Source organism: Mizuhopecten yessoensis, unplaced genomic scaffold (genome assembly GCF_002113885.1).
Source record: "Mizuhopecten yessoensis strain PY_sf001 unplaced genomic scaffold, ASM211388v2 scaffold8131, whole genome shotgun sequence".
Lineage (NCBI taxonomy): Eukaryota > Metazoa > Mollusca > Bivalvia > Pectinida > Pectinidae > Mizuhopecten > Mizuhopecten yessoensis.
Window position 1 is genome coordinate 76,479 of NW_018407394.1, and position 22,272 is coordinate 98,750.

Genomic DNA, 22,272 nt, shown 5'->3' on the forward strand with positions numbered 1-22,272 from the left:
GATACACAAATGAAATAACAAGTGTGAGTTGATGATGGTTAGCCTCGAGGCATTTAAGTTGTATTTTTCGTAACTATATGTTTTTATTAGTAAGGATCATCAATAATTGAAAATTGTATTCTTGTTAAGTTTTGATTGTTAAACGCCGGGCTGTTTTTACAAATAACAAAGACATTGAACTCGCATAGAAACAAAACGATTTGTTTAGAAACGACACTTCCACAAAATATTACCCCAACGATAGTTTTTATAAGAAACACAACACTAAACCCCAGCGATATGTTAGGCTTCTACAGCATTTGCTGCAAATAACAAGTTACAATAATGAATAAATTAAGGAAAAAATTAGTATCATGATCAAATATAACAATACTGGTATAGTAATAATGGTGCGTTACGTGTTTCAAGACCTTTATGGTAATAAAATGTAACATTGGAATGACTAAACAGTAGAACATAATTGAATAATATTGAAATTAATTTGAACTGACTTTTTCTTCATGAGGGTTGATTAATCAAAACAACATTTAGCTTTTCATGACTGTGCTATGATATCGAAAGAAACGGACAGAAAAAAGGGGATCTGTCACTTGGATAAATGTAAGAAACAAGGACATAAATACTATGATAACGCAAAATATTTGCTGTAATAAAATATTGGTTGTGATAACACAATCATATGTCATGTCAAATAAGACCGAGCACCATTCCAATAGGAGTTTAACATAAACATTCAAAAGTATAACAATACCGAGCCAATCAAAATATATTAATTAACGGTAAAAAAAATGATGCAATTTACTTAAAATACAATTTTTGAAATGTCCCATTGAGTATAAACGATTTACACCAGATTAAAAGGAATATTCAATATTCTTAAACCAGTTTATGATATGGTCGTCCTACGTTTGCCCAAATTATAATCGCTTTGAAAGAGAATGGTTCAAGATCACTGCACCACTGCCAAGATAAATATCTATGCACTGGCGAGATTTTTGTTAAGCCTGACTATTATAGCGTTAAGTATCCGACAAGAACCCAGTTGCGGAATATTCCAGGGTTGAAATTAATTATAAAAAATATGAAAATCAATAAAAACAACAATTATGTTTTACAATATGGAGCAGGATTGTAAATATGTAAGTGAAAAAATGACAAGTCTGGAATTTGGACCCTGAATTTTCGAATTAGTGATGATCGCTCTACTCTACAGTCACCAGTAGTTACCTACCACAGTTCCGTCCACAACATTTACATAAAAATGAGGATCAAGAAGAAACCAAACAACCCTTATACGTCTTAGCCAAGTAGCTCTGAGCTAGTACCCCTTAAAACAACCTCGCGGGGTAAACATGTCTAGGGAAGAGACATTAACACGTGTTACTGATTTTTTTCGTAACAAACTAATACTGTACATAGGATTTTACCGATTGTGAAAAGACTCATGTAGCACAACAAAAAGGTGTTCATATGTGACGTTTCAATGACTTGTACGGTATCTACTCTGTCACTTTCATCAGACAAATGACAAATGAAACGTATGTACTCAAACTTGGATATTATGTATGAGTTGTCCACAAATCGATGTCGATTCGGCTACGCTGTGGAATTAAATGTAGTTGTTATATATGCACCGAAATGACTCGATTCAGCTACGCTTTGTTTTATTGTCTAATGAATTTAACAGAGTACATTTTGACTAGTCATCGAAACGTCACATGTAAACACTTTTTGGTTGTGCTACATGAATCTTTTAACAATCCATACTTACCAACTATTGTTTAGTACCAACTATTGTTTAGAAACAGGATTTTACCCATTTTTGTTTTATGTACAATATTTATCGTTAATTTACAGTGTCGTGGCTCCGTGTCCAATGTAATGTCTGTCACCTGATTGGACTGAGTAATCATATGACGAATTCACGAGCTCTAGTTTCTTTCTCCAGAGGATTCAGCCAACTTCGCATTCCTCTTCGCCGCATACATTTTAAGGAAATCAATTGTAGTGTTTTTTCCTTGCTGAAATACGAAAAATGTATTCACGCTGTATTCATCAAACAGTATTAACATCAAGATTCAAACACATTTAATGTGAGTATATGACGCTATGAATAACATACAAGTGATATACATTAAAGTATAAATATCCTCATTGTAAGTAAGTCCTCCAATCTTTGTCAGTTATCCTTGACGATATGTCATACATTTAATTGAACATAATTGACATCAAGGACAGGTTTTTTTTACTTTTGAAATAATATTTTGTTATGCTGTTGTAATAAAATTTAATAATATGTTATGGACATGGTTACATTTTTTACATATATATTAAATATGTCCCTCCTGTTAAAGGAATAAAAAATTTAAAAGCAGCAAGGGAAAATCGGATCGCCATGTGTTTTAACACAGCATCGTTAAATGTAGGGCGAAAAACGAACAAAGAAAATATTAACAAAGAATAAATATAAGGCGTTCCATAAAGGGAGGCGTCTTTTTGCTTCATCGACGACACCAACTACAAAAATATAGGTCCAGTCATCAAAATAAATCCTTTCTCAAAGCGGGAACCGTAGCACATTTGTATAACCGACAGTAAAGCAGAACGTTTGATGACAACGAGGAAACAAGGCAAATTGATGGACACAATCAAGAACATTGGTATTTTATCAGACAAGGATATAAAATGTATACCAATGCTATCACGATGGCGACCTTAAGAATTTCCATTGTCTCTCAAAACCCTGTGTTGTTTTTGTATTCGAACACTTTTCATCACATAAGATTTTATCAAACGTAGGAAGGAATATATAAAACGTGAATAATTTAAAAACATTTCTATTAGAATAAGTGTAACGTTGTTATATAAAGTGTATATAATTGTATTGAAGGACACGTACCTCCAGCATGAAAGCAATGTCCTCATCCTCAAGGTCGAAGTCTGCTGTTTCAATATGCCCCGTATTTATACCAACAGAACGCTCAAGGTCATCATGCTGTTATAAAACGTAAAAAAAGATATGGGTAATTAGGTTCACTCTCTTACACTAGTTCCTCGAACATGCTTCGGTCCAAAACAACAATACAATTCAAAGGAATTACACAGCATCTTCTGTTTTGAAATAGCAATTGTACCGCCACATACTTTTCAGTCAAAAATGAGAGGGGGGAAAACATTTACAAAATGTTTGAAAAGGAAACAAAGTACCTCCATGTACAGTCGTTTGAGGTTTAGGAGCATGGTATCAAATACAGTAAGGGCGTAGGATGTAAGGCTTGTAACATCCTGTCGTTTGTATCCCAGGTATTTCTGGTTCACATCCAGTCCTTTCCGCTCTACGTAGCGCATTATTTCCTGGAACCTCACCTAGTAACATTTAAGAGTTGGTTGTAGTGATGATATATTTATAAGTTTAACTGAGTGGGTTTAATCACGTTAAATACATTCGTCTAAATATCAGCACAGCTGAACTAGATATATGGGGGGGGGGGGGTTATTGATTACATTTACTAACACGTCATGATTTACCACTTTATAAACAGTCCATTCCGCAGCAATGCAATCAGACCAAAGCATCTGATGGAAAAAACGGCACATAATGCATTTCTTTCGATCATTATGTCAATCGAAAAATCATAAAAATAAAGGTGTGTGCATGTTGGCGTTTTGTTTTTTCACTACTGAACAATACTGTTTGAAAAAATAGACACTTTGCAGGTCGACTTCGGTCGCGCCATGTGTCTCGCCCTGCTATGTTTTAGCAAAGGTGACCTGACCTTAAAAACTTGTAAACCCCTTCGCGAATCCCCCGCTATATTCTAGTAATGCTGACTTTGACGTTGATCTTGAACTTAGAAAGTTTAAACCCCAATGGCTCATCGACATATCACAGTGTATTACCGTGTGGAATTTTAAAAAATACTCTTTTGTATTCGGAGATCATCTCCGATGCGGGACACTAATTAATTAATAAGCACATCAGCAACATATTGGTGTCTTTTCCGAGTTTCAGGACTTCTGACAAGGCAAAGGGTTATTGCTGAAATAATCTATCATCTCTTACTTCCCGCTGGCTTACGGCACTTGGTTGATAAAGCCAGTTTCAACAAAAGGCTTATTTGAAGAGTCATGTAATCTTTAAAGGTAAGCTTTGACAATACTATCTCTTTTGATGTTGGTTTAAGATAAATAACATTACAAATATCACTAGGATAGCATAATATTTTTATAATTAATTTTGAAAAACACTTGAGCATGTACTTATGAATATAATACAGCCAAAGTTTTATTAAGGAACCATCCACGGGATGTTCAAAATATTTCACAACACAGTGGTCTCTAAATACAGGTTCTGTTCACAATAAAAAAAATACTTCAAAGCGGAACATTAAAAACGGTCTCTTAGTGCAAATGACATTTAAATACAGGTGGTCAAATAATCATATTTGATTGTAACTCTTCACTTAGAGTAATCAACATGTTGGATCATTAACCACACTATGATAATACGTAAACTAGAAAAAGCAAAGAATGGTATACCACAGAGTTCATGCACAAAAGAAAACAATAGAAACTGACAAAACAACAAACTGAAAGCTCAACAAAAACAAAAACAAAAACAGAAGGCAAACCATTGTTATGGATGAGGCTGAAGGTAATCTAAAATGTACATGTGTATTCAACATTTGCTATCTGTCATTATGCTTCTTGTTTTCAGCAAAAGTGCGTTGAAATTTCTCCTGTGACAAACAATCTTGTTAATTTCACTTTCGGTAATACTAAAAAGGCATTTGTCTATCGCAGTAAAACAGATGGATTTATTTTTTCAGATTTCATAACTGTTATAAGCAGGTTTGAGTTTACAACCTCATGCTAAACCTGTTATAAGAGTCTTCTAATCACATCCGCGAAAATAAAGTAGGTCACCGACGCTCTAATACAGAGCAAACTGGTGAACAATCAATGATATATATGGTATAAGGAGAGTTGTAAAATGCCTTTGAAGAAGATGGAAGTTACTCATGTCATGGACACAATAGACAAACTGATGAATAATTAAAAAAATATAAATAAAAATACTACCTGTCCATCACTGTTTTCATCTAGCGTTTCAAACAAAGCCTTTGACCCAGCATGGTTACCAAACAGAATGTGCTTGTCCTCGTCAGGAAAGTGATCCTGTTCATATAAGTAAGTTTTCACTTATGTCAAATTGCCTTCTATTCAACAGTGCAGTTTGTAATACAATGACGAATGCTAACAAAATAAATCGACTACCAAGTGAACATTGCTGATAGTGAATCACCAAATAAATCAAATAGCATACGTCTACAATGTACATACAAACGTTACAAGCCTTATTGGTTTCAGGAAAATTAAATCTTAAACATGGACCTGTATATCTACTTACGTAGACCTGCTGAAATTCTTGGTAATTGACCTTTCCGTCGTGGTTTTTGTCATATTCATCTACAAGCTTAATAATTAAAAAAATGCAGATAGTTATGATAATTCAATAATTACTTTGACATCATTATTCAGTGATTATTTCGCAGTGTGAAATTAATTAAAAGTATCCAGCAGGTGTCGCGTGATTGAACTAGCAACATTCATGAAGGAACTGTTTATGCATTTAATCTGAAAAACTCAAACATATGTTCTTTATACATGTAGCTCTTATAATTGAAATATAATATCAGTATCATATCCTACCGGAAGGAAGCGATTGACAGCATCAGCGATACGTTTTCGTTCCCTGGCCTGCTCAAGAAATTGTGTTTTTCGCCTCCTATTTAACGTAACATTTGGATTTTACTACCATTAAAATAATACATAAAGATTAATAACTTTCAAAGTTATCATTAATTTGTTGTAATATGTATATAATAGTTTACCCTTAAAACCGAAAATCAAAATGTATAATTTGATACATTATATTCAAACGAAAATTTGTTGTTTCAGATTAAATAAGTGCTTATTTATCTACAAACCTACACTGATAATGTTCTCATAGTATCTGTTAATATTCATTAATGTGAGCTGGAAAGATTATGAATGAATCGTACACAAAAACACGAATTTGCTCTAATGAAGATTTTATCTGTCATTTCTACCAATATGCTATGCAACAACATTTACACACAGAAGAGAAGATGGTTCTATGAATACATTTCGAGTTCTGAATAACTTATAACTGACATAAAATCTACATACGAAAGCAATTTTACATGGATCTTACCTGTTAAGTGAAGAGTTAGACCGAGCAAGTACTGGCGATCGCTTCTCCAGATAGAACTTGAAGTTGTCAGCTTCAGCTTCTGAATACTTAAATATAAAATGAGATCAATGACACGCTGTAAAGACATATTTTCTTTGATTGTTGAAATTACGTTAGATGTGATACATGAACCAGCTGGTTATTATTGAATAGCGTTAAGTTGTCGATGGATAACCGACCAATTTAGAACAGCGTGTGACCTAATGTTAAATGTTTTCATGTGCCAAAAATAAATTACTATTCCTATGGTAGGTAATTCAAAGGCTACTTTATTAACAGTTATTTCTAAATGTTATAATAACGCCATGCTTACCACAAGAAACCCAAGGGTTTTGTCCGACCGTTCCCCAAATCTGTGTGTTTTACTCATGACAATAGGAAGTTCCTTAAGATTATATAATCTGCGGATAAAAGCATCCTTTGGCTTCATAGACAGCCACCAACCTGTAGATAAATATGGGTTTATTTATGATGGTACATATTGTCAATGTGATATTCTTACTACGTAAAATAAAACGAGCTAATGCATAATTTTGAGTATTCTCCAGCCCACAAAGACCTGCCTCAATGGTCATCAATTAAAACGGCATTTTGACCAAATGTGTTGCAGAAAATATTTAACCTTTTGGGGCACATAGTGACGCCTACGATCTGGTAGACATTAATGTTGGTATCTGTTTTGTTTTGGTGTGTCCTCACAATCTTTTGTTTTCGTTTTGTATCTAGTTTGTTACTTGTTTGATACATTTTATACGTTTTTATTACATTAAGATGTTAGACACCTGCTAAGTTTTTAAACATATAGAACTCGTGTGAACAATTGATTTTGTTTTACATCATGGTCGATATAGATCGGTATTGTTACTTACCATCGAAGCAGTGGATTGGGAAGTTACACAGAATTCCTCCGTCAACATACATGTTGGATGATGCACGTGCATTGTGGTTGTACTTTACGACTTGGAACATGCCTGTAGAATAATATCAAGGCAATTCATTTAAGTGTGAAAAACTGTCACCTAATCACGGCAAAAATGATCAACCGAATTTCACCAGGCCTTTATACATTATCCTTTTCTATGGCTAGTGCTACTATGCATCATACATTACATTTGTTCCATTGTGAAGGGAAAAAATTTACACCGGTTGATTAGAAATAATATCTGTACGGGCGTTCACCGAACGAGAGTGTCACGGTATACAGTAGTATATGTTAGTCATAGCAATATCAGCATGTATTGTATAAACAAAATTAGTCTTAAATAACACAAAATTACGCAATTAGAATAACAACATTTGTTCGACCCTTTATACCAAAATATCAAAACATTATTCAGATATTCAGAAGTATTGACTATTTTGTGATAATGTGAATCAATACCTGGAATTGACATGGACATGCGTACAGCGAGTCTAACGGGCATATCTGGTGTGGTTTTAGGATGGCAATACTCCTCAGACATGTTGTTGACGTTAGTGACAACAACGCAAAGTTCTTTACCGGTCCTGTCGTAAAGCTAAAGCAGATGACGAAGAACATGTATACTTTATACATAAAGTTACTTCTATCATTATTAGAGTATTTTGAAGCAAAATAAATAATCCCCAAAAAATCACAAAACTATCATAATGGAGAATATCAAACACACAACTGAACATGGTCGTAGTAAAGCCTTTCGATTTAAAAGCTATCTTATACAATCAAATAAGCTATAACCGAATGTTAATTTGAAATGTTTAAGCACGTCCATGAATGTGCCTTCGTGCAAGGCCAAAGACCCGAATATCAGAATGATGAAGTGTGAACAAGGAGGTCAACTTTAAGATAATCATCAAGTTTGTCTGATAAACATGTATAACTAAATATCATTGTATTAAAACATTCACAAAGGAAAATTTGTAAAGAGAATCAGATAGAATTAGAGGGACTATTTGTTTAAAAGCGAGCAAATATTAAATGAAAGGGACTGACACCTTTGTAAAATAATGTATGTAAACGAGACGGGTTTACAAAAACCCCCAACATAGAAGGTTGAGAGGAGATATGATCCAAGTATATAAATTAACACATGGAGGATATGATCGAGTTGTCACAGAAGGGTTTTTAATTCCAAAAAGTAACAAAAGAATGACACTAATAAAACGAAGGAATAGACTAAACTTGACTTAAATATTCTTTCAGTGAGCGTATTGTTAATCATTTGAACTCCCTTCCAGATGCCGTGGTTACGTCACCAACAGTCAAAACATTTGAATCCCGATTGGATCAACACTTGGGACAACCTGCATGCTTTTTAAACCACGAGATAGATAACAATGAATTTATTCATATTCGGGACATCATCATATAAACTGATGTTAAACTTTGTGATCTCGATATATAGGCACGCCTGCGTCCAGTATTATTATTATTATTAACCACACAAACACTTACAAAAATGTATATAGGCTTTCGATACACAACAAAACAACAGTGGTTTTACAGGTTGTGATATTCAATTAAAATAAACTGTATACCTGCTCGAAAGTGACATCAGCACTGCCAGTTTTATTGCGTAGCTTATCACCAAGCCACTCGTTGAATTGAGCGGCAGGACTTAATCCGTAACCAAATATAAACCTCGGTAAGCATGTGAACAATCTCCAAAGAAATGAGCCATCTGTAAACAAACGATCAACATTTATGGAATAAATTAAAAAAGGGAGAGTACCCAAAATGTGACACTGGTGGGAAATAGTTTTCACTACATGAAACTTTATATCGATTACACTATATATCGGCTTTATTTATTGCTTGTTTTTGTTGCAAAGACAGTTAAAGTTTAGAATTAAGAATTTCTTTTACGTGCCAGGCTTTTTATTTGAATATAATTTTGAGGAAACATTTTTTCAAATCCGATGTAGTTTGAAGACGAAATCAATTCAGAAGCTTCTTTCTGCTAATTGTGATCATTAAACCCTCAGTATTAATAAACTACCAAAGTGTCCCTTTCAGGGTGCAGATACGCCTGTTCAAGAACCTACGTTATCCTGATAACATTTTACGTTCTCTTTAAAGAACCTCTTTGCTGAGCTATCCACTGGTAACAGAGAAAAAAATGTTGACGGTATTTGTTTATGAAAAATGAAATTACTACGGTATATAATAAATTAATATTCAGCTGGATACATTGGGTACACTGGCGTTAGCAGTCAGGCTAAGGAGGGTGTACCAATTATGTAATAATAAGCATGGCGACAAGTATGCTTTGTACTATTGATCGTTAATCTTTGACATGTCAAACAACACTTAAGACCGACAAGACCCGTGTTTGAGTTTATCGAAATAGCCACATAAACATAGACAGTCAATTTGAAAACGATTGTCGTGTACAGACCACGTTATGTTAATTTATGGGGGTTTTACATATATGTTTTGGTTAAGAGTTTACTGATTCACATGTCAGTTATACTCGATACTTAAGAACCATGACGCTTGTTTGATTCTGGGTGAGCAGCGTGTTAAAAAAATATACTGATCAGATGTTATATATAATAATAATAATAATAATAATAATAATAATGTATTGAGTAAACATCCATTGTCAGGTTCGCATTGACTACCAGGAAGTTCAAATAATATGCTTATCATTTAAATATTTTGATTATTGATTATTAAGGACTTAAAAATATTTTTTAAATCATTATTTGCTGATTCCTATTATATGGTGTAGCTGCCTTTATATGGTTTGTGATTGTTTAAGCTTTGAAAAGTCCATTTAACAAGAAAATGAAAAAAAGAGATATGCTATTAAAAATGGACGATTTATCTAACAAACCAGTATGCCAAAAAAGGAGGCGTTCAAAAAAGTCAAGTAGTCAATTTGCCAAAGGAAATGTTTGTTAATTTCAAATTGTCCGTCAAACAAAAGAAGATGTATGAAGTAGAAAAATAACATACCAACACAAACGTTTATGTAAAAGTAAAGTAGTATATGCATGAAACATTCCGGCAGTCTATCCACAAAAGGGAAATGTATGTTACATTCCGGCAGTCTATCCACAAAATGGAAATGTATGTCACATTCCGGCAGTCTATCCACAAAAGGGAAATGTATGTTACATTCCGGCAGTCTATCCACAAAATGGAAATGTATGTCACATTCCGGCAGTCTATCCACAAAAGGGAAATGTATGTTACATTCCGGCAGTCTATCCACAAAATGGAAATGTATGTCACATTCCGGCAGTCTATCCACAAAAGGGAAATGTATGTTACATTCCGGCAGTCTATCCACAAAATGGAAATGTATGTCACATTCCGGCAGTCTATCCACAAAAGGGAAATGTATGTTACATTCCGGCAGTCTATCCACAAAATGGAAATGTATGTCACATTCCGGCAGTCTATCCACAAAAGGGAAATGTATGTTACATTCCGGCAGTCTATCAACAAAAGGGAAATGTATGTTACATTCCGGCAGTCTATCCACAAGAAGGAGATGTGCGTTAACTTCCAGCAGTCTATCCACAAAAAGGAGACGTATGTAACAGCAAGGTAGAGTATCCACCAAAAAGGAATAGTATGTAACAGTCAGGTAGAGTATCCACCAAAAAGGAAATGTATGTAACAGTCAGGTAGAGTATCCATCAAAAAGGAGATGTAACAGTCAGGTAGATTATCCACCAAAAACGAGATGTAACAGTCAGGTAGAGTATCCACATGAAAAGTGGCTGCTCAACAGAGGGTTGTTTTATCACTAACAAGTATGCAATAGGTCTATCCAACAACAACAAAAGAGTGTGTACCAGTAAAGTAGTTAAAAAGGGTGTATGTAATGGTTAAGTACCCTAAACGTACAGAATTTCCGAAGCTTCTCACGCTGTACAAGTAAAACGAGTTTAGATACCAAAGCGTCAGTGATCGATACAGTCTTGAATCAAGGATAAAAGAAAACAGCAGGAACATCATGGTGAATCTTAGCCTGTTGATAAAAGATAGAATGTTGTACTTGAAACAAATTTCGTTAAATATTATCAGAATACAGTCTACCTTAAGTTAAACCTTCCGTTAAGTATACTATTACAGACCGAGCATGAAATTTTTGGAGAGGTCTTTCTTCATGAATGTTTCGATGTCATGTGAATTGTATCCGGCTGAGAGCAAGGCGGCAGTGATAGCACCGGCACTGGTGCCAGCAAAGCGTTTGATTTGTGGAAACAAACCTATATTTTCAAGTGCCTGAAAGTAGAAATTATGAAATATGTATGACATCACTGTAGTAGAAAATCGCATACAGGTGTATAACTGGATGGCACCATTATATAGAATACCGTCGTAAAGACCGTTGGTATTGTTGTCAATATTTACAAAAATAGACTACATGAAAAGCTAGCTTTTGTTTTGTAGACACAGATTTGTAAATGGCCAAAAATGTAGTCTCAAACCAAATTCGTTTTTTTTTTAAATATGAAGCCCACATAGTCCACTTCATCATGTTTATGCCAATTTTAGTGCTGTTTTTTTTTTATTTTGATACATGTAATATTACATGGGTAATTCATTGTACAAAAATATCACATATGGCCACTGTACACTGTTACCAATATACCCTCAATATAACGTCATTGCTTAGTTCAATTTTCTGAGGTTAATTTATTAAGATAAGTAGGTAATAAATTGACATTAATAAAAGATAAAGAAAATGCAATAAAACAAACAATCTTTTCCGGAAAACAGTGCTATAAAATCGTCATACTAAAAAAACTGAGTATATGCATACAAGTTCGACATAATCGATTTCTTATCAGCATGTTCGAGGTCAAATATCTATTTTTCCAGTGTGTAATAAATTTGCTTACTTTAAATATTGTCCTTGCAAAAATTTCTAATGGTATCGGTTGTTACTACCTTCTTCAAATTCGTCGTCACTGATTTATCAGATTTACGATAAAAAAGAAGGTTATCAGCAATGAGTGACCCTTACATTCGGGTCGAAATGATCTAGACAACACAAATCAAATCACACCGTAAAAGAACGGTGATTGTACACGATGTGGAAGTCCTTAAGTATTAATGGATATAAGAACTGAATTTGAACATAAGCTAATTCGAAATAAAGTTGGCATAAAGTAGCACGTCAAGACGTCACATTCCACCGAGCCACATGGAAATATCTAATGGAATTTCAAAAGATGTCATACACATATTGCAAAGAAGGTATCTTATATGTGCTATCACAGGATATGTGAACATACATCAGAAGATAAACTAGCTTCAGTTTTTTTTATCTCAAATATTGTGAAATCGGCTAGTAGCATTAAATAAATTTAAATGACAAAACTGGAAAAGGTTTGACAAACTTGTTTAGTTGTTGAAGTTGAGAAAATGGAACAAATGATAACAGGATTGTGTATTATATATATAAGTCATGCATAACTTCATAAAACGTACCCGAACCGCACCACAGTAGGCCATCCCCTTGCTTCCGCCTCCTTCAAATACAATATTTTCAAATGGATAATCATGCTCGGCTGGGAGGATTTGTCTAGCTTGTAGTTCTAACTCTGTAGGGGGCTCCGGTGGTAAAACATCAACTATAAACATATATGATTGAGGAAGATTTTTTACTGCTTATTTAACAAATCTTTTAATATTAAATGTGTTGTTTAAGTTCAAATTTAAACATGGAAATATGCTTTGATATACACAAAATCTTGTTATATGTATTTATCTTTCCAAACATATATATATATATATATATAGAATAAAAACAAATTTTTCAGATCGTCCGCGATCACACGATCGGACGATCTGAAAAATGATGTGTGGCGGACGATCTGAAAAAATTGTTTTTATTCTATATTTTCCTTCGCAAGGACTTATTTATTTATTATCTACTATATATATATATATATATATGGACAAAGTAGATACAGATGCAATCTTGTTTCATTGATGTATAAAAGCAACACTTAAGCACATTCGTTAATAAAATCATATTTAAAACGTATCTACCTGAGATATAGCGCTACATATTTCTAATGATAAATTTAATGTTTACAATAAGTTGTATATTCTAACTTATATGTCACACATACTATCGAGATGATGTTTTGCACAAGAAGAAAATTTCAGCTGCACATACAACAAAAACATTTTCTCTGTAATTAAAAAAATACTTTACATTCATCCAGATCTGCGTCAGGTTCGAATACTTGATGGCTAACTTTATTCCCCATGTCCTGCAGTTCTACGAAACTAAACAAAAACAAAGAAGAATGGAAATGATGTGGGAAAAAAGACATACTAAAGAGTCAACAAAACCACGATTCTAACTCAAAATCCACAAAGCTGTTGTAAAATATCAACAAAGGAAATATGTATATGGATACCCTTGAAAAGTAGAAGCTTGTCCAAAGTTTTCATCAATCTGCATCTTTGTAAACGACATCTATCGTAGGAGTCATGATGTTCGGAGCAGTTCCTGAGTACCGAATCAAATGCGCTAAGTAAACAACGAAGGCAGGGGACGGTAGGGATGTTGCTATCAAGAGAGGGAAAGTTCATGATCGGAAAGTCGAAATCGCCCCGCTTATCTTACAGTTTAGTAGTAAGCCATGTTGCCATGTTGTAAATAAAGATAGAGAAAAGCGGCTAAAGTTGAAGAGTCTGCGGTGTCCCTGATTTCAAGATCGTATATATGACCGATGTGGTCAATGATTCTTTGTTGTTAATAAAAGACAACACATCGTTGATATATTTGAATGTGAAACTTAAGGACATGGCTAGAGAGAGAGAGAGAGAGAGAGAGAGAGTTTTCGTTTTCCCAAGACGTTTCCCTCTTGTTTGCCTTCAAATTATTATACAGGTTAAACTGAAATGCATTCAATGTTAACTGTAGTTTAAGAGATTTAAGAGATGTACCTTACTTCTGCTGTTATCTATGTTTCCATCCTTGTTCATTTCCAGTTGGATTACTTTCGTAGGTACGCAAAGTAAAACGTAAAACCTAATAGCAGGTCACACTTACTTTTAGGGAAAGAATAGTTGTCAGTGTAAATATTAATATGGATGTTGTTCAGGTACGAAATAATAATGCATTAAAGGAGGAGAGTTTTTGAAATGAGGTATTTTAAATACACATATTAAGAGGTTTTCATGCAAAATTGATGAGTAATACTGAAAAGAATAAATCAATCCTAGCGTTCTACAAAGAATAGTTAATGTAGTCCATGGTGAATAGACCTGGTAAATAGCTCTGCTCTCAAATGACAAAGAGAAAGGGAAAGGTAAATGGTTATAAATAACTTTGAATATGGTGTTATAAATTCCGATTGACACGTGAAAAAGTGACTGCATTATCACAGGTATGGTAATCCCCATATATTAGTGCACCCGAGACAGTTTATCCTTTTAAGTTGTTCAAAAGAAAAGAAAAAACATAGTTAAAATTACACAATCTAACTATCCCATGAAGTACGGTCCCTGGTACCTGACGTTAAGTATGAGTGATATATATAACACTGTATTATGTAACGTTTATCCAGATAACATTTAACACGTGCCATATGATTGGATATAAACCCCAAACCGGGTAAAATTGTATCCTTTCTTAGTTGATTAAAGAAAAGAAAACGTTCGTTTTGCATTTACCCAGCAAATTTTTAAATACACTCGGTGAACCTCGAGTCATTATACAAATCGAAAATTAATTAACTCGAGTTGGATTTACATGATAACCAATGATCTCTTATTAGGAAACCTCTAACACCTTACATACTACAATATGGTTTGTTTGTTACAATATGAACAACTGTGAGTAAAATGCTTATTTATTGAAATGTAAATATGAATCAGGAGTTGTTGACCATTCATAAATCGTTCAAAATGAAAACATATAATTGATACATCTACATCATTCAGATACACTTTCCTCGAACACATGCATAATCTTTTCTTGTTCAATTTATTGGGGCTTTCCTCCCATATTAAGGAGATTGAATGTGACAATGATGCAGGATATGTTCGCAACAACTTATGTTTTCAACAATTTATTAATTATGGATTGACTGCTTTTAGTTTAAACTGTATTTATTTCTGGTAATAAACAATGCATTTTATGACTTCTTTCATGTTGGCCATTTTATTTAATTAACATATAATATACACAAAGTTAAAAAGCAAATTTCATACGAACAGAAAGTAACCACAGGAGTCAAAAAACAAACCAGATAAAAAATAATGACTTTAATAACTCCAAACCCAAATGATTAAGGGCAAATTGTGTACATCGGACGTGTCTTGTTCATCGGAAATGGCACCTGTTGTGTCAAATTGACACAGAACAGGATAAATCTTATTAGTTGGTGTATCAGTCTTTGATAGCGCAGCTTAAGGGGAAAACATATTTACCTTGTAGAAAAATAAGAAAAAAAAGAGAGGACCTTGCAAAACAGAAAAAGTTCAACACTTGCAAAGATTTATCTAAAATAATTGGCATTTTAGACATTGTCGGCGCTCTCAGACTTGGTGATTTATCGCAAAAGATACTACATAATTTTATAATATAGTTTATGATGTAATCGTCATAACGTATCCAACAATTTCGGTTAACATGTAAAATAAAGTCAGGTAAAATCAGGTAAAATCATAGACATTTCACGACTCAACACCATTACTTACGTTTTCTTCACTAGAAAACCACGTCACTCGTGTACTGTGCACTGTGCCTTTTATAAATTTTGTCGTTGGGTTTTTCAGATAAAAATATTATACAACAGCGCATGCGCTATAGAACATGTGTAATGGAAATCTAACGTTTAAACATTGTGTTGTGTTCGATTGTTGAGATAAAATAGGCGTTCATTTCATCAAACAGCGCGATTAAATCAATGCTGATAGTAAAACTAGCCACACAAAGTCAGTGTATTAAGATCGCCTCAGCACGCATACGTTACTGTTTTACCCAGTTTGTTTTTATCTATGCAACATCTACAGAATTGAATAGTTTCTACATATATCATGACATATATTTCATTACAGACTATTCTAAAGTAGAGTTACGTATTTTTCAACTGTAAATCAGAAACAGATCAAACAAAACCGAACCCATGTGCAGTAGATCTTAGATAAACCGGTAATCTTAATATCCACCTGTAAGTGCTGGATCGTAAAACATCCTGATAATTTTTTTCAAGTTTATCATTACTTTACGTCTTCCGACTTATCAGTTACAACATACATACGGTACAATACAATATGCATCCATGCAACATTATATAACTAGATATTATATTTGTACATTATAATAGTGGAGAGTGAACAGTAATCACTAATTAAAGAGGTTGAGACATTTTCTTGTTCGCATGCACTAGATATTTACCAAAGTTTCTAATTTCTGATAACCTATAACTATTTAGCAGTTGGATAAATTGAAATATGCGTATACGATTTACATAATATCTTGTATATCTTATATGTCTGTTTAACAAGGACATTTCAAAATTAAATGAAATTCATCTTCTACCTCATTCATCTTACAAAATGTACACAATCTATTTCCTCTTTCGATACATTATACCTGCTACATAAATATTTAATTTGTGTGCTGATAGTCTTATTTTACAAAGATATTTGACATAATTGACATTGATAGATTTGACAAATAAAACTGAAGTCAAAAACTACAAATATTGATACAGTGCATCTTTTGCAGAGGATGTCATTTTTTCAAGACATTTTTGTTTAAATATATCACAAATGCGTTTCTTACTTATAAAAATACATCTTTATTTAGACTCGGGGCTTCCCACACATAACTCAGACCAATTCTGTACAACTATTGCCTCACCGTACTTAACCATATATCCTTGTTACATCGCATCTCGGAGTAGCATAATTACTGTTACTGTTTTCAGAATTTCTTAATTTTCTCCAATATTTAAAAGTACGAAATTTACGAACTATGTTCAAAGGATACCTTCCTAGTTCATTATATACCATATACTTACTTGCATTCCTATGTAACCCCAATATACGCTTGTAAAAAATATCATGTAACTTTTCTATATCCGGTGCTGCATGGAAGTCCCATACTTCCGCCCCGTAACTAAGTACGCTATTTACATACGTGTCAAACACAGCTTACTGCGTTTCTATATTAAAATAATTATTTTTGCAAACGTTAACAATTGCAAAGCTTGCCTTTCTCCCTTTGTCAGCAATTTGTTTTTGAGTAACTCTGAATTTCCCGTTAAAATTAAGTAGCACTCCTAAATAATTAAAAGTGTCAACTACTTCTGATTTCTTGCCTTTATACATGCACCACCAAATTTCGTTCTCTTTCAACTCGCCCACATTTCGGAATACAACAATTTAGTTTGCTGGGGTATTTACTGTCAAATCTTATGTATACGTATAAATTGACAGGGAGTCTAGCATTTAACGCAAACCTTCCGGGGTTTCTGCTATGACCACCATATCATCAGCGTACATCAACAAAACCATATTAATATCTTGTGTTTCAATCGATGGACAATTACCAGTTAAAAATGCATCTCACGGTCATTTGCATAGAGGGCAAATAAAAGAGGTGATTATCACAATCGAAATAATTGGAAAATGTACCTCCATATTCTACACAGCATTGTGATCATATAACTTTAAGCATTTTACCGCGAATTCCTTCTCTAATCAATTTGTACCACAGGTTTTGATAATTTACAAAAGCAAATGCCTTTGTATTATCCACAAAGCAACAATAAAGAGGTTTTTTTATATTTTTAAATACGATTTATTAATGTCTGTAGAGCGAAAATAGCGTCAACAGTGGGTAGATTTTTTCTAAACCCAAATTGGGCATCTGTTACTTTATTACATTTCATTTCAAATGCTACCAGCCTATCATTTAGCACGGTTGTGAAAAGCTTACCTACACAACTCAAGGATGTAATACCGCGGTAATTGTCTATGTTATTAATGTCACCTTTCTTTAAAACAGGTACAATATTTTGTATCGACCATGAAGATGGGAAACACCCTGTCTTAAGTATACATTTTTAATAATAATAATATAAAAAAGTCGAGGATTGTGCTTTCTCACATAATTCTTCATATCTCCTTGTTGACATTTGTATTCTTCTTTTTAGCTTGCATTCAAGCTTCTGGATTTTTTATCTTACATGTATACGTATTACTTTTTGTTTCGATACAATATATTGCTATTATTATGGTGCATTTAACATAAAAGTAAAATTCCTAACACACATGTTCATCCCTTCTTGGTCATACTGAGTGACATTAAGTTTGCAATAACCTATCAATACTTTCCTGTAATGCCTCACAAATTATCTTTTTATTTCCCTCATTCCGTTTTCTGTGCATATGACTATTAACATGAGTAATGTTTCCTTGTGTGTGATCCTCTATAATCCTATTATAAACGCTACATAACGAAAAAACATACACGTGCATGGTTTGAAAAAGGGCTAAATTAACTCGTCTTAAGTAATCGGATAATATCGAAGTCGATGTCATCCACTATATCATAATCAATTAAACTAGTTCTAATTCTATTATTATATGAAATATCTCCCTTAGCGTCACCAGGATGTCTACCATTTACAATTCGTTGCCAAGTTGATTTACACACTTCTAACTATCGTCTTCCGAATTGAGACCGAATATTTAGTGAATGACATGATTGTCATTTCATTAGATCTCACTTACCTTTAAAAGCCAAGTCCTGAAAGCAGTCAGTATCCAATATTCGAGAAAGGTGAAAAATGTTACAGCAACTGCCAACATCTATATAGATGAGCAGTATTCAGGTTTCCAGTAATTTCCTTCATACAAGTGAAAAAGAACATGTGGGTGGCTCACTGGGAGGATAAACATGTATGCATCTGGGAGGATAAACATATACCGATTCTGCAATAAATAAAAGAGAAACTTATACTGTAGTTACGATACCAAAATGGACCTTATGATATATATTGACAGAACTGACAATTTTGAACCTACTTTGCTGTGGAAATACGGTGACAGACCTGCAAGAAAACTTCACTATGTGATGTTATTTTTTTCACCAAGGTAAACAGTATTTTCCGCACTGACTGTAAAGTCAATGATGTAAATCCCATTGAAAGAGAAGTTAAACACAATAGGTCATGCATATCACTATCTGTGAGATGAAAGTGAAACACGCATTTCGAATTGAAATTACAAGTTAATAACTTTGCTCAAAACGTTGTACACAAATTATCGCACTTTATAGATCTATAAATTTCACATGGTTGTCTATGTATCCTTTGTACAAACAAATACTAATTGTAATGGGGAATTACAGATTACAGATATCCCCCAAACTGCCTCGCAAAGATGCATCAGAAAAGGTGCGCAATGCCATAATACACTTTCAATATACATACTAAATTTGAGTGACATCGCACAATTTCTGAATTGCGACCAATCAGAAGTGTCTGTGTGGTTGCTATGGCAACGATACCTATGCGATTGAATTTGCAGTCCCCTAATACCATATATACATGTACCAATTGTCATCAAAATCGAACAATATCTGAATTTCCACCAATCAGAAGCATCCGTGTGGTTGATATGGTAACAAATTATATGCGGTTTTATTAGCAGTCCCCTTATACCCCTATATACTTTCTTTTTTTTAAATCAAACAATATCTAAATTTCGACCAATCAGAGGCCAGGAATTGGCAGCTATTTTGCTTAATCACAAAACAAACACAGCAGCCATCCAAATCGGACAGTATTTAAATTTATCAATCAGAGTGAAAAAACGGCGGTCATTTTGTTGAAATGTGAAACCTTACTTACGGAAGTAATCATTGTCCCATGATTCACCTACATACCAAATTTGATTGAAATCGGACAATGTCTAAATTTCGACCAATCAGTCGGATGACCGATCGAAAAATGAAAATGCTCTTGCGCACCGCCTGTCATACACGAACTCTCGTGTGAAGTTTCGTTGAATGTGGAAAATGTCGGAAGAAATTGGAAGAAATAAGAATAAGAAAAAAAAATTATAAGAAGAAGAAACGGAGCAAAAACAATATGTTTGGGGGACATAATTATCAACAGTATATGGCTCATCATCCCCATCATATACAATCTCATATTCTGCATTGGGTTCATCATCAGATCCAGACAATACTGAAAGCATATTTTCCTGGAACCTTGACGTTTTCCCACTCAAATCATCAGTAATACATAGGTGAGATATACGCCTACCAAAGAATTCAATTTTACCTTTGGACCTCACACTTCTGGAAAAAATGAAACATCGAAACACATAATTTATTAAAAGTGGCTCATTCAATAGTGACCACTTGGTATTCACCATAATTTCTAGACGTAATTTTGGCCAACAAGAGTTCCTGATGAAACAGACATTCTACTGGTGATACAATTTTGAAGTTTCCATAAGACCAACCACCATTCTCATTTGCAAGTAATTGTCATAACATGCCTATAATGGTAAAGGTCACATGTCTCAGAGTGACAGATAGACAGACATTGCATCAGCTCTTCTGGTCTTCAGAAGAATTAAAAAATCACAATATTTAGAAATCACCAAATATTCTAATTAGAAAGGTTTCATTCTGGCTTGTAATTTACAGGCTGAAATCAATAAAAAGAAAACACCATTTAGTCATAAAAACACGCATTTAGTCATTAGTTACTGAAAACGTATATATCAAATGCAGCATAGCAAATATTAGCAATACCCTTTTTCCAACAGCAGAAAGTACTGTTGATTACGGGGGCAATCACTTTGGTCGTCTCTTATTTTTTCCCTTTTCCCTGATGTTTCTTTAGCTTCCTTCTTGCTTTAGATCTAGAACTACGAGCCGTCTCCTGATGCTGAAACGATACAAAATACAAACACAAGATAAACTTTCATTCAGCTTTTTACCGGTTCACAAATCTAAATACAGTTTTTCTATCTATTGCGATTGGTGTATATGTATCTCAACACATGTTATCATATACTAACTAGCTCTACAGACTTAATTAGTACACAAACTTGAAGAAAGATTTAAAATAATTGACAAAGCGCTAATATCACAGTGATACTCAAATTGAATACTCAATTGGAATTGATATGGAAACAGAAACGTTTATGTTAGACAATTACATGTAGTTCTTTCCAACACAAACCTACCCAAACTCAGGTTCTCGTATTCCTGGACTTTTGCCTACGCGCGGACATGGTAACTGTGGTAACAAAACACTGGAGTAAAATGCTGACCACTCAGGAAGCATTTGGCTTGTCCACAGATCAGCATCTCTATAGATACGTTCAATATGAAGCTGGTAAAGATTTACAGTTCTAACTACAAATCAATCCAAGGTAGTTTGGTATCTGCAAGCAACCCCTGGCTAGAAAATTGTGTCTTGAACTGACAACTATCCTATTGGTAATACCTGAGTATTCGCCCCCTTGCTCCGCTTTCTTCAGCACATATTCCTGAATAGCGACCCTTTCTTCCTGCAGACATTTCCTGGTATGTGCATTCCTCTTGAATGGCCCATACAGCAATCCACGAACTGATGGGGTGACTAGTATACGATGAGGTGATCTTTTTGCCATGTTCTTGATGCAGATTGCTGTCTTGTAAAACTCTCAAAACCTGCTAGCTGCTGATCAGGAACATTGATGTGTTCTCAATAAATTCTTGCTGTTTTCTTTGCAATTGGTTAGAATCCAAATCTGGTACAACATCAACCCCACCATAAGAAATCCGTGCCTTCTTTGACCTACTTTGAACAACTGATGACATTTTTGTCTTTCCATCTGGACTGAATCACATGTGGTGTCTTTTTAACTTGTTTGTAGACATGAAGTTGATGTTGTGTTGTACAGTTTGATGAAGAAGTACCCTGATATTGTTCCAGTGACCTGCTGCCAAATTAATGGTGACCAATTCGGACCTAAGTTAGATCTCAATGATCCACCATAACATCTTGTGTGTCAT

General features: G+C 34.0%; 2 protein-coding genes across 2 annotated transcripts in view; both read right to left on the minus strand.

The window, feature by feature from the left end:
* LOC110455070 (uncharacterized protein YqhO-like) overlaps nt 1-16,002 on the minus strand; it is a 59,238-nt gene extending 43,236 nt beyond the window's left edge. Inside the window, exon 1 of the mRNA XM_021504989.1 lies at nt 15,942-16,002. The gene's annotated coding sequence lies outside the window, so the exon portion shown is untranslated. The remainder of the gene's footprint in view (nt 1-15,941) is intronic.
* On the minus strand, nt 1,932-21,887 carry LOC110455077. The gene is made up of 14 exons (XM_021505004.1): nt 21,722-21,887; nt 12,711-12,853; nt 11,348-11,498; nt 8,795-8,937; nt 7,659-7,794; nt 7,147-7,248; nt 6,591-6,721; nt 6,239-6,324; nt 5,713-5,788; nt 5,411-5,476; nt 5,083-5,178; nt 3,208-3,366; nt 2,900-2,995; nt 1,932-2,021 (listed from the first exon to the last, which is right to left on the minus strand). The coding sequence occupies exons 1-14, from the start codon at nt 21,885-21,887 to the stop codon at nt 1,932-1,934; spliced, it is 1,641 nt and encodes a 546-aa protein (XP_021360679.1).
* Nucleotides 21,888-22,272: the final 385 nt, after the last annotated feature.